Source organism: Globicephala melas, chromosome 1 (genome assembly GCF_963455315.2).
Source record: "Globicephala melas chromosome 1, mGloMel1.2, whole genome shotgun sequence".
NCBI classification, from domain to species: domain Eukaryota; kingdom Metazoa; phylum Chordata; class Mammalia; order Artiodactyla; family Delphinidae; genus Globicephala; species Globicephala melas.
In genome coordinates, this window is record NC_083314.1 from 157,489,450 (window position 1) to 157,501,754 (window position 12,305).

Here is a 12,305-nt window from a genome sequence, read left to right on the forward strand (position 1 = left end):
AGCTCAGGACCCCTAGCTTTATTCCCTTATGAGTGCTCTGATCACTTCTACCCTGGAACTTTGTACTCAGAGATGGACCTTCCTGCTCCATTTGGCCTGTATGTCTACATAGCATTTGAGGACTTGTGGGTGTGTAATCTGCGTACGTGAAACCCCAGTGGTGTGTTCGTGCACACACCTGTGTTTATGAAGCCTTGTGCCTCTACTCCCCTGAGAGCCTAGAAAGTGTGTGCACCTTTGTGTGGGCGTGCGCTTCACCAGAAGGCCTGTAGGTATACCTCCACCCTCCTCCCACCTTCCTCCCCGGCGGGGGCAAGGCAGCCACAGCAGCAGCAGCACGCAAGCTGTTCTGTCCCAGGAACAGACTGCTGCTGGATCTGTTTGCTCCTCTGTCCAACGCCCACGGGATGAGTCCCTTTCCTGACTCAGGTCTCAAGTCTCCAGACGCCTCTGTCATAAGACCATCAGCATTTACTTAGCACAGCACCTTCCCAGACTGGGAAGCACTACCTTCCTGAAGGCCAAAGCTGCTAGCTTCTAGTCCCCTGGCCCTTCTTCCTGCTTTCCAGGGCTCCCAGATCTGAATCCCACTGAGTACACCCTTAGGGAACAGGCTTTCATGTCAGGCTTTGTATAAGAACATAATAGTCACAGGAATTTATTAAGCTTTAGTAACTTTTCTTTTTAAATACCTGCAGAAGGGTGCTCTCCCCCCTCCAGGGGGTGAGGTGTAAGCGAGCCTCCCAGAATCCTGCTCCTCACACATCTGCTGTAAGCACGCTCAGCCCTGTCCTGACTGGCCTCGGCCTACCATCCCTGTGTGGGCAAGTAAGGGAAGGGTGAGACTCTGGGAGGTCCATGTGTCTGCCGCACACACGCTGGCATATCTATTTCTAGGGCGAAGGCCTGTACCAAGCCATTTATAGCCTTGGAATCAAGAGCTGGCCAGGAGGACAGGAACAGAGAGCCAGGTCTGTTCTGATCTGAGCTTCATCAATAAAGAAGAGGTGCCCCTGTGAGTTCTTAATTCCAAGGGTTTCTATCTGCAGCTGTAAAGTGTAAAAGAAAAAAAGTCCTTCCTGGCTAACTTATGCAGCCACCTGAATATCCAATAAATTAAGAATGAATGGGGGTAAAATCAGGCTATCCACTGGTTAAAACATTATGCAAACATTAGAAATATTTACTTTAATTTTTACTATGAGCATATATTACTTTTAAAAATTTAATGATGTAACAAAATGGAAAAGAGCTAATGATTTAACAGTAAGTGAAAAAAGTCGGCCATAAAGGTGTTTAATTACAACTACAAAACACAAAAACCAGTGCCAACCTCTACAGAATGGAGGAACTCAACCAGAATGCTCTTGATAGTCGTTCACCTCCATTTCCCTAACCTCCCAGCATAGTTAAGCATGCAACAGCTATCTGTCGTTCTTGAATAAGTATTGGGATTAGAGATGAACTCACGTGTTTTCCAAATTTGCTATATAAAAGATTATGTAACTTTTATAATGAAAAAACATGAAAGTATATAAAAATAAGACTGATTTCAGGGAATTCCTTGGTGGTCCAGTGACTGGGACCTGGCGCTTTCACTGCCTTGGGCCTGGGTTTGATCCCTGGTCGGGGACCTGGGATCCTGCAGGCTTCGCGCAGGAGCCAAAAAAAAAGACTGATTTCAACAATTCAACAACCCACAAACAATTTAGACGGGGGAAGGGGCTTTAACACTGTTCACATCAAATGTCAGATCTATAATAAATTATGGTTATAAACAGGAAAACCAAGTCACTTAGAAGAGTGGAATCTGAAGTTACTGGAATAAAAACATAAACTCTTCCACGTGGAATGACAGGCTTATCTTTAACACTTCAACGTTTTCGACGACTCTCAAATTTGTAAATAGCTGGGGAGTTGACTGTTTCTTTCTTCACCTTCACCTTCTGAGTTTTATCCTACAAGAGAGTAAAAAGTTACCAGTAAATAGTAGGAGAGGTCTGTGTAAAACAGCAAGTTTAATAAACTACCTATTAGAAAGCCCCTAATTCAGCCCGTCTCAATGTTCAAGAGCGACAAAGCCCTTTGTCCTAAGGCATCCCCGACGCGATGAGTCAAGTTCTCCCCTGGGCATCTATAATGAGGCTGGCTGTGCAGAAGTTCTTGTGAAAATTGAGAAGAAAGGTACTTAAATCATTATCTTGTAGGGCTTCTTCTCTTACGGAACCCCAGTTGAGAAAGGCAGACCAAAATGATCTGCAAAGCTGAAAATCTTGACATTTAGAGGAATGATAATATGAAAGGGGCATCTTATATTCCTTAGCTCTGCTATTTAACTACACAATGTTGTCTATTTTTAAACACCAGTGAGTGACACGCACTGTTTTATTAACCTGTTTAAATGTTACAGATAGCTGCTCATAAGCTATAAAGTTCATATGCCACCCGATCCTACCCTTTGCTGTTCCAAAGCACTGACTAATAAGCAAGCCCTTATTACCTTCTTAATCAAGGAACATTTCAACACTGTCAGAGTAACAGACACTGGCTCAAACCACTGCCCCTGAGGAGCAGACATTTTCACTGGGGTTGGTTTACACACAGCTGAAATCCAGTCTCAGTTTAGAACTTTACAAGGAAAAAAATAAAATAAAATAAAATGAAGGCCTAAGGCTCTCTCTTCTCACCAGAAGATCTTTGCGAGTCTGAATTTTCTGTGCAATAACAAACAATTTCTTCTCGCGCTCAATCCGCTGTGTCAGGCAGTTATACTGCTTTTGCCTCTCTTTCGCTATTTGCTGCAGAAGAAACACACATTTTCAGTAAAACAATTAACAGGGTAAAAATGAGTAAGAAACTGTTTCTTAATCCACTTGGGCCCAAACGCATAAATGGTTTCATCAATTCCCTCCTTACCCCAGAATCAACGTAACAAGAGACTCTGAAGTTGGCCATTTTAGGAACACCACATTCCAGAGCTCCATGGAAACTTGGAGCCTTGCCCATGGACACAAGGCTCACCTGGAGCAGAATCAGGACTGCGCCTCGAGTCTCACAGATCCCAGGAATCTTTCCACTACTACACTGAGCTGTCTGAGCGTCCCGGTTACCTAACGTGCAGGAATGAACCAGTGCTGGAAACCCTACACAATGAGTAGAGAAGCAGAGAAGGGCCACCGGGCAGTGTGCTGGTGTCAGAACCGCGGAACTCAGAGAGCAGAAGGACTCTGTCAGTGGAAGCTGACCTGAAAATTCTCACTGCTGATGACCCCTCGAAGACCAATGGTCCTTCAATGTGGGGGGATCACAGACCTCTGAGAAACTGATGAAAGCTTTGGATTCTTTCTTGACATAAATGTATATATGTATTCGTACAAATTCATACAAACGTATATACCCAGTCACACAGAATTTCAAGGTGGGAAGAAGGTGTTCATAGACATCCTAAAGCCCATTCATGGATTGCTCACCCCCTCCAAGTTACAGACTAAAAATTCCCTTGCAAGCCACCCACCAGCAATCTCTTAATAAAAATAATTTTGCTTTAAACAAGACAGTCAAAAGAAACAACACCACTAGACAAAAAGGGCAATCCAAACCTTCCCAACTTCTCAAAAGGTAAGATGGTGAACTATTCTACACAGGACTTCGGAACACCAATCTCTTTAGGGACTACTGCAATACTTGAGAAGTGTCGGCGACACAGCTAATTGAAAATACAACTACATGACAAAGAGGGTTATCACTAGAACACCAGTCAGCCGGCTCCTCGGCTGGAAGTGTTATCTACACAGAGGGGAATATTACTGGGCCTTGGATTTAAACAATTCACCAATTCTAGCGTAGTCTCACAGCAGTGGTTTCAGACAGCTTTTGTTTTCACTTTATTGCACAGACTGTTGATTTATGGGATTACCCAATATAATCAAACTAATTAGGGGTATTTATATTACTAAAGCAAGTTTAGCTGCCTCTGAGCTAGAGAAGCTGCTGTGAAATTAAACAAAGCTGATGCAGTGTAAATGATTCAAATCCAAACAGAACAGCTGTCTGCTTGAAACACACTGACAGCATTTTTTTAAATGAATCAGTCAGAAGTGAGAGTGCAACTCCAGAAGACTTGGAGAAAAAGCATGTCTTCTCACAAACCCAGTTACAGTGATGGAAAGCACCATAAGGACAAGTCAATACAAAAGTTGGGGTACAAATGCAGAACACGAAAGACCTTTTGATATGCATATGCACTGTTAAAGGTTTAATATCAAAGTATACCAAATCCCTTCATCTTCAGTGTCCCCTCCTTTCTCTGCCTTTTAAAACTGTTGGCACCTGTTACAAGCATTGAAAGCACAAAGCCCAGGGTCAGAGGTAGGATTCAAATGCAGACCTAGGGAATTCCCTGGTGGTCCAATGGTTAGGACTTGGTGCTTTGCCGGGGCCCGGGTTCAATCCGTGGTCAGGAAACTAAGATCCCGCAAGCCTCGCAGCATGGCCAAAAACAAAAACAAAAAAAACCCAAAACAAATGCAGACCTAAAGGCCAGAAAGTAAGCTCCTGACCACTATGCTACACGTCCTCTAATCTTAGAAACTAAGGAACCCTTCTCCACTTCCGTTCCCATCACCAAATCCTCCTTCCACTTCTCTAAGAGAACTTAGTAAGTTTTCCAAAAACAATCATCTTAAATGCATTAGGGAGAAAAGAAAAAAGAACCTAGATTCCCATAAACTCAGACCTGAAGAAAAATGGAGAAAATTACCTTAAGTTGAGTCTGATTGTTAACTCCTTTCACTTTCTCCTTCTGCAAGGTCTCTATCGTAGGTCTGTTAAAGACTCTGTCGACTAGTTCTGGAGCTGTTCGCAGGTGAGTTGCAATATCAAACTGTTCGACTAAAAGTCAAGACAATCCTTAAGGCGCTGTCTCTGACACCAAACAACACAGACCAATATGCTAGACTGTCCCAGAAACTTTCAAACATTTCATACCTTCCTTTTTGGTGTCAAAAAAAAACACATGCTTCTTCTGTTGCTTCCCCTGGAAATCCAGCAGATGGAGCTCTGATTTTAGTCTTTCAATTTTCTAGGATACAGAATATGGTCTCATTTTATATTGGGTTCTTCTAGGGTATCAGAAATGAATTTGCACAAGTTTAGACCATTCCACATCATTATCACCAGCCAGCAAAGAATCTGCTTCATTCTTTTAAAAGAAAGGACCACTAACATTTATCAAGCACCAACCACAGGTCAGGTAGGGGGCTAGCTAGGCACTACACAAAACTCATTTAATCCTTACAACAATCCTATGAGATAGAAATGTGGAAACAGCCCCAGGGAAGTTAATCTGCCCATAATCATGGGGCTGATGAATGGCAGAGCCAGAGTTTAAACCTAAGTCTGTCTCAAACTTGACCTCTTTCCACTCCACCATGCTGACTATACTTTTAAACCATTATCAGAATTAAGTGTACTTTAAGATTGGAAATGCCAGAAGAAATCAACTTACAACTCGAGGTCAATGGATTTCTATTTCTCTTCTTAACCAACAAAAACATATCAGAATAAAGAGTTTTAGTTGTTACCTTAGCTTCTGCAACCCTTTTCATTTCTACATATTTGACATCCTGAGTTCTCATTAGTTTCAGCTGTTCTGGAGTTACTTCTTCCTTAGTCTCCTTAATAACATGAACTCCATCCTAAAATCCAAATTTAAAAGATACGTTTCCTATTAGATTAAAATCATTAATAAGTTGTTGGCATAGTTCGTGGCTGGAACAAAGACAACCAAAGGCAACATACAACAGCAACACAATGCACCAGGCCCCCAAGACACACATTCAATTCAGCACCGCCAATCACCCTCTCAGAATAGCTCCAGGCATCAGACAACTGCAAACGCATGCTGCTCATGAAGGGGCAGCTTTGCCTTTTGCATAATGACCAGGAGCACCTGACCAACTGGAGAAGAGCTAAATAAAAGCCCAGGGTCCTAGCTATCCATCTCCTCCCTCATCCTTATTTTCCTTGTTGAGTTGGAGCTCAAAACACCAACTGAGGGACTGCCCTGGCAGTCCAGTGGTGAAGACTCTGTGCTTCCACTGCAGGGGGCATCGGTTCAATCCCTGGTTAGGGTACTAAGATCCCACATGCCATACGGCATTGCAGGGGAAAAAAAAAAAACCAACTGATCCATTAGGCACCCACCTGGAGTTTAACCCGAGTCATTTTATAGTAGAATTCATCTGGATTTTTTTCAAGAGCCTTCTTCCGGAGAGCTCTAAGGTATTTTTGCTTTTTCCGGTAGTCACTGAAAAGCAGGTTAAACAACGTTCATGGCAAAAAAGAAAAAAAAAAACCACAACAAGCAAACTTTACAAGCATCTAATGATACATAAAAAATGAAACTCAAAAAAGCCAAACGAGTGACTACATTCGACCCACACTCCAATGTCACACTCCAGTGTCAGATGTTTAGCTCATCCCTTTGTGGGTCCTCTCCTATCCCTGTTCTACCTGGAATTAACAGTCCCCATTTCACATAAGTTTTACTGCCATCTACATCATTACAGGGAGAGACCCAACAAAGCACAGATTACAACTCCTCAGACGGGGTTCTGATGCAAGCTTGGGCACCGAGTGATCAAATAAGATTCAGAAACTACACGTTGTAGTATAGCATAGTGACTAGAATCGTGGACTCTGGAGCCAGACTGTCTGGGTTCAAATCTTGGCTCCATCACTTCTGGCTGAGTAATCTTGGATAAATTAGTTAACCATTCTGTATCCCAACTTAATCTGTGAAATGGGTGTGATAATAATAGTATCCCCAAAGACTGCTGGAATAAATGCATGTAAAAATGGTAACTCTCTTAGAACACTGCCTGGTCTAATGACAGCACTCAGTTATTATTATTTGCCTGAAAAACTCTGGAACCCAGAGCAATCCACTTAATCCATCACCAGCTGCTCCGGGGGCATAAAAAGGACCTCAGCTGACATGCATGGCTAACAAATAATTATAAAATATTTTGTAAATAAAGTGCTAAGGAAGAAGAATAGGGATGATTGTTTTATAAAATGTTTTCGAAGTTCATTATCACCCACACTCAGTCCCATGAATCCATCTTTCACATGTCTTCATTCCACACCACACATGGTGATGTAAGAGACTCAACAACTGGAATGTTAGACTCTATCTTGAACTTCAAGAAAAGGGAGAGAAAAAAGATTCAGCTTTTAGCTCAAACATCAAGGCAGAAGCAAACCAAAGCCACTCTGAGAAAACGATCTGGAGCAACATAATAAAAAAAATTCTCAATGCAACTACAGTTAAATAAATAACGCTCTGCCTAAACAAAGAGAGAAGTTTAGGGTCGCAGAAAAGTATCTGACAGGCTGCCAGAGCTTTGGCCATTTTATCAATGGCAGGAAATATCCCCTGCTGGACACTCAGGCAATTCAGCTGTAGTACAGGGAGGCTGTAAGCTTTTCTGGCAGCACGGCTCCCAGAAAGACTGTACTCACTCTGCACGAAGTTTGTAATCTTTCTTTTTCTCCAGCAGGCCCAGATGTTTTCGAAAGCTGGGCTAGAAGACAAAAGGGAAAAAATAGTGCTTAGTTTCCTCAGCAAACACATACCCGAATCAACAGTACACCTGACAGGAACAAGAATCTCTGGAGCGTTCAGTAAATCCACATCCTGGCAGCCAATGTGCTATCCTGTTCCCTCCCCTCCCCCAAATGGGCACTGCCCAAGGATGAGAGGCCAATGCAGGCGCCAGAGAGGTCACAAGTGCTGCCGTAGTAGGCTTCTTGGCCTATTAAGGACAGAGAAAGGCAACAATGACTCGGCACTAAGAAAGCAGTTGCCAGTTGTACTAAAATTACTACAGACTTAATCCAAGGGTTTATAAAATACTATGAAGGGAAAACATAGTAACAGGGAAGCAACTGTGGTTAAGAGAGCTAAATTTAGAGTCTGAAGAACTGGGTTCAAATCCAAGCTTTACCTCTTAACAGTCTGTGACTCTGGGCACTTCACTTAACATCTCTGAGCTCCTGTTTCCTAGCTATAAAATAAGAACAATAAGATCTACTTCTCACGACTATCCTGAGGATTTAATGAGCCTCTGTAAGTGGTAGCTGCCCGCACACAGCCTGGCACATAGCTGGTGTCCAGCATATGTGTACTGTTATTATTCTAATTTCGGTACTAAGCATGAGAGAAAACCAAGTATGACAGAAAATACTTTCTCTGATACAGAACTTGGATAGCATGAAGGTACAAGGATTAAATCTTGGTATTATCTTTCTACAAGCTATCACTACTTGAGCACTTAACCTACGGCAAGGTCAGTGCTAGATGCTTTTGCCTACATCATCATAATAGGCCACATTTATTAAGAATTACCGTTACATTTTAGAAAAATGTGAAAATATAAAATTAAAAGAAAGAAAAGAAAATCACTATAAAGAATTTGTATGGGGACTTCCTGGTGGCGCAGCGGTTAAGAATCTGCCTGCTGGGCTTCCCTGGTGGCGCAGTGGTTGAGAGTCCGCCTGCCGATGCAGGGGACACGGGTTCGTGCCCTGGTCTGGGAAGATCCCACATGCCGCGGAGCGGCTGGGCCCGTGAGCCATGGCCACTGAGCCTGCGCGTCTGGAGCCTGTGCTCCGCAACGGGAGAGGCCGCAACAGTGAGAGGCCCACGTACCGCAAAAAAAAAAAAAAAGAATCCACCTGCCAATGCAGGGGACACAGGTTCGATCCCTGGTCCGGGAAGATCCCACGTGCCGCAGAGCAACTAAGCCCATGCGCCACAACTACTGAGCCTGTGCTCTAGAGCCCGCGAGCCACGACTACTGAGCCCTTGTGACTAGAGCCCGTGCTCCGCAACAAGAGAATCCACCACAATGAGAAGCCCCCGCATCGCAACTAAGAGTAGCCCTCACTCACTGCAACTAGAGAAAGCCTGCGCCCAGCAATGAAGACTCGACACTTCCAAATTTTTTTTAAATTAAAAGAATTTGTATGTACTTTTACTTTGCTTTGTAAAATCTAGGAGTTCTGACATTCCCAGAAGGTAAAAAAAAATTCCTGTTCTCGTTAGGATGAGTATGTAACATGAGTAAATAAAATTTTTATCAAGGTGAAAAAAAAAAAATGAAATACTGTTACAAAGCAATCTGCTATGCTCCTTACACACAATGTCATTTATCCCCAAACAATCATGGAAAGTGGATAAAGCAGGCACTACTGTTACCCCAATTTTCCAAAAAGGGAATGAGGTTTAGAGAACAACTTGCCCAAGAACATAGACAGAACTAGTAAGTGGCAAAGCTAGAACGAGACCTATTCTATCTGGGGCCACAGTCTGATCTTCCCCACCCTCCTACACTGCATCCTCTTCCACTTTGAATATTCTCGATGTTTGAGGCAGTACATAAACTTCTCTACTGTTTAAACTTGTATAATAACTTGAGTGGAATTTTTTTTATTTATTTCTTTATTTACTTGTTGGATGCATTGGGTCTTCGTCGCTACACGCAGACTTTCTCTAGCTGCGGCGAGCGGGGGCTACTCTTCGTTGTGGCGCGTGGGCTTCTCATTGCAGTGGCTTCTCTTGTTGTGGAGCATGGGCTCTAGGTGCGTGGGCTTCAGTAGTTGTGGCACGCACGCTCAGTAGTTGTGGCTCGTGGGCTCTAGAGTGCAGGCTTCAGCAGTTGTGGCACACGGGCTTAGTTACTCCATGGCATGTGGGATCTTCCTGGACCAGGGCTCGAACCCATGTCCCCTGCCTTGGCAGGCGGATTCTTAACCACTGCACCACCAGGGAAGTCCTTGGGTGGGATTTTTAACAGTCTCCTCTCTCATCCTCTACCTTGAAGTGATGCAAGAAATAACTCAATATTTAAAATAATACCCAAGCCCTCTCTTGATCATTATTATTTTAATTATAGCAGACAAAGAGAAGTTGACAGAGAATAGAGAAAGAAAACTCAAGGGTCAAAAGAGCAACAAAGTGGGCTTCCCTGGCTATCGTCAATGTGTTTACCAACCTTTCCAGCATGGCCTCCTCCTCACCTCTCCCACAAAGACCCTCTATTCCCACTCAGACATGGCCATGTCATGCTCTTTGCCTCTGTCTTGTCTACGAATCCAAATCAACTACCCACAACTGTGCCTTTGGACACACTATTCAACCTCTTTAAGCATCAGGTTCCTCATTTGTATTGATACAAATGAGGATAACATCTGCCTCACAGGAATGCTGTAGGATTATACAAGATAATCCTTGTACAGCATGTTGGGCTGTACCTAGCATACAGTCAGTGCTCAAAAAGTGACAGTTATGGGACTTGCCTCGTGGCACAGTGGTTAAGAATCCACCTGCCAATGCAAGGGACATGAGTTCGAGCCCCGGTCCGGGAAGATCCCACGTGCCGCGGAGCAACTAAGCCCGTGTGCCACAACTACTGAGCCTGCGCTCTAGAGCCAGCGAGCCACAACTACTGAAGCCTGTGCGCCTAGAGCCTGTGCTCCGAAACAAGAGACACCACCATAAAGAGAAGCCCGCGCAACACAATGAAGTCACCCCCGCTCACCGCAACTAGACAAAGCCCACACTCAGCAACGAAGACCCAACACAGCCAAAAATAAATAAATAAAATAAATTTTTTTTTAAAGTTGACAGTTATTATCATCGCCTTCCAAGTCCAACAAGTTTCACTGTGATGCTTTCTCTCATCATCTCTCCTCTTCCCACTCATGTTCCTTATTGAGCATTTTTGTTTGTTTTTTAATTTGGGGTGTTTTTTTCCCCTTTCTTTTTTTTTTTCCCCCTCTCATTGGGCATTTTTTTATGCATCTCTTATAAAGTTGCTTCTTTATTCAACTTTTAGTAGCCTCTGGATTCAAAACACTTGGTCTGATCCCTGGCTTTGCTGATTGCCACCTACAGCTGTATGTCTTTGGGCAAATTACTTAACCTATCTGAGCCTCAGCTTCCCCATCTGCAAATGTAAGAAAATAATAGTACCTACTTCCACACACTCTTGAGAGATAAATGAGATAATAAGGGTAAAGCATTTTGCACTTTGTCTGGCTCTGGCACACAGCAAGCACTTCTAGCTGTTATTATTTTTAGATAGATCCACACAGGGCTCCAAACAAGGTGGCAAATTATCGATACACTACTCCCAGCACACCACTGAGCATACAGCAAGTGCACAATAAATGTCTGATAAATGCTATTAAGCAGGAAGACTGAACTGTGGTTGGGAGGCCTTAGTTCCATCCCATCCATCAGTGACACAGCTTTAGACACATCATTCTCTTTCTCTTCCCCATCTGTAAAATGAAATTGCACCAGACATCCCTAAGGGCCTTTCTGGATCAGATATTGTGTGATTCCTGAGAACAGAAGAATAAATTGATTCTGCATATATTAAATGAATTTCCACTCAATCTCTCCACACAGACACACCCTCCACAGAAGTCCTGCAATTGTTTATTCGGTCTGAATTTGCTGTTTGTGACTGGGCAAGTCAATTCTGTTCTTTGGACCTCAGTTTCCTCATCTGTATAATGGGGTTGGAAAACACCAACATTACATGGTGAGACATAAACAAAAAGCCTACGTGGAAGATCTCCATGGATCTCAAAGCCCAGGCATGATGATGATAGCACATTAACTCCAATCTCTTCGGGAGCAGCCTGCATACACAGCGGACAGGGCTGAGTATCTTTAGATGTGGATTCCAGTTCCAGCGGGGACACTTATTGGCTGTGTGAACTTTGACCTCAACTTCTCCAGAGAAGATCAAGCACTTTACACACAGTATCTCATTTAACTACTTCAATGAAACCTTGCAAGACAGCTTTGCTTATCTCCCAGGAATAGGGACAGCTGTGCTCTCCTAGCTAGAACGACCACCCACTCCTCCCCGAACCGCGAGGGTCCGCCCCAGCCACGCCTGCGTCGTCAGCATATATTTGCATGTATTTACAAGCAACATCTCCGCACAGAAAAGGCCAGGACCCGCAGCTGGGTTGGTGGGGGGGGTAGGGCTGGGGCGAGAACAGCACATGGGGCCACCGGCCAGCGTTCGTGGGGCCCGTGCGGTCCTACCTGGCTTCGCTCTCTGTGTTCCCGCTGCCGCGACTTAGCCGCTTTCCGAAAAGCCGCCGCCATGTCTGCTCAGTCCTGGAAAAGCTCAATAGACAACGCCGGGTCCGCACCGCCTCGTCCACTGACCCTACCGGATATAGGCCAAGCCGCCAGAGGTTTAGAACCGCCCCCTTCC

General features: G+C 44.0%; 1 protein-coding gene across 1 annotated transcript; it reads right to left on the reverse strand.

The window, feature by feature from the left end:
* Positions 1–1,279: 1,279 nt before the first annotated feature.
* On the reverse strand, positions 1,280–12,271 carry UTP11 (UTP11 small subunit processome component). Its single transcript, XM_030868637.2, has 8 exons — positions 12,131–12,271; positions 7,525–7,586; positions 6,205–6,307; positions 5,583–5,696; positions 4,987–5,080; positions 4,760–4,890; positions 2,688–2,798; positions 1,280–1,958 (listed from the first exon to the last, which is right to left on the reverse strand). Exons 1-8 carry the CDS (start codon positions 12,191–12,193, stop codon positions 1,875–1,877), a joined length of 762 nt encoding a protein of 253 aa, XP_030724497.1. The 5' UTR covers positions 12,194–12,271; the 3' UTR covers positions 1,280–1,874.
* Positions 12,272–12,305: the final 34 nt, after the last annotated feature.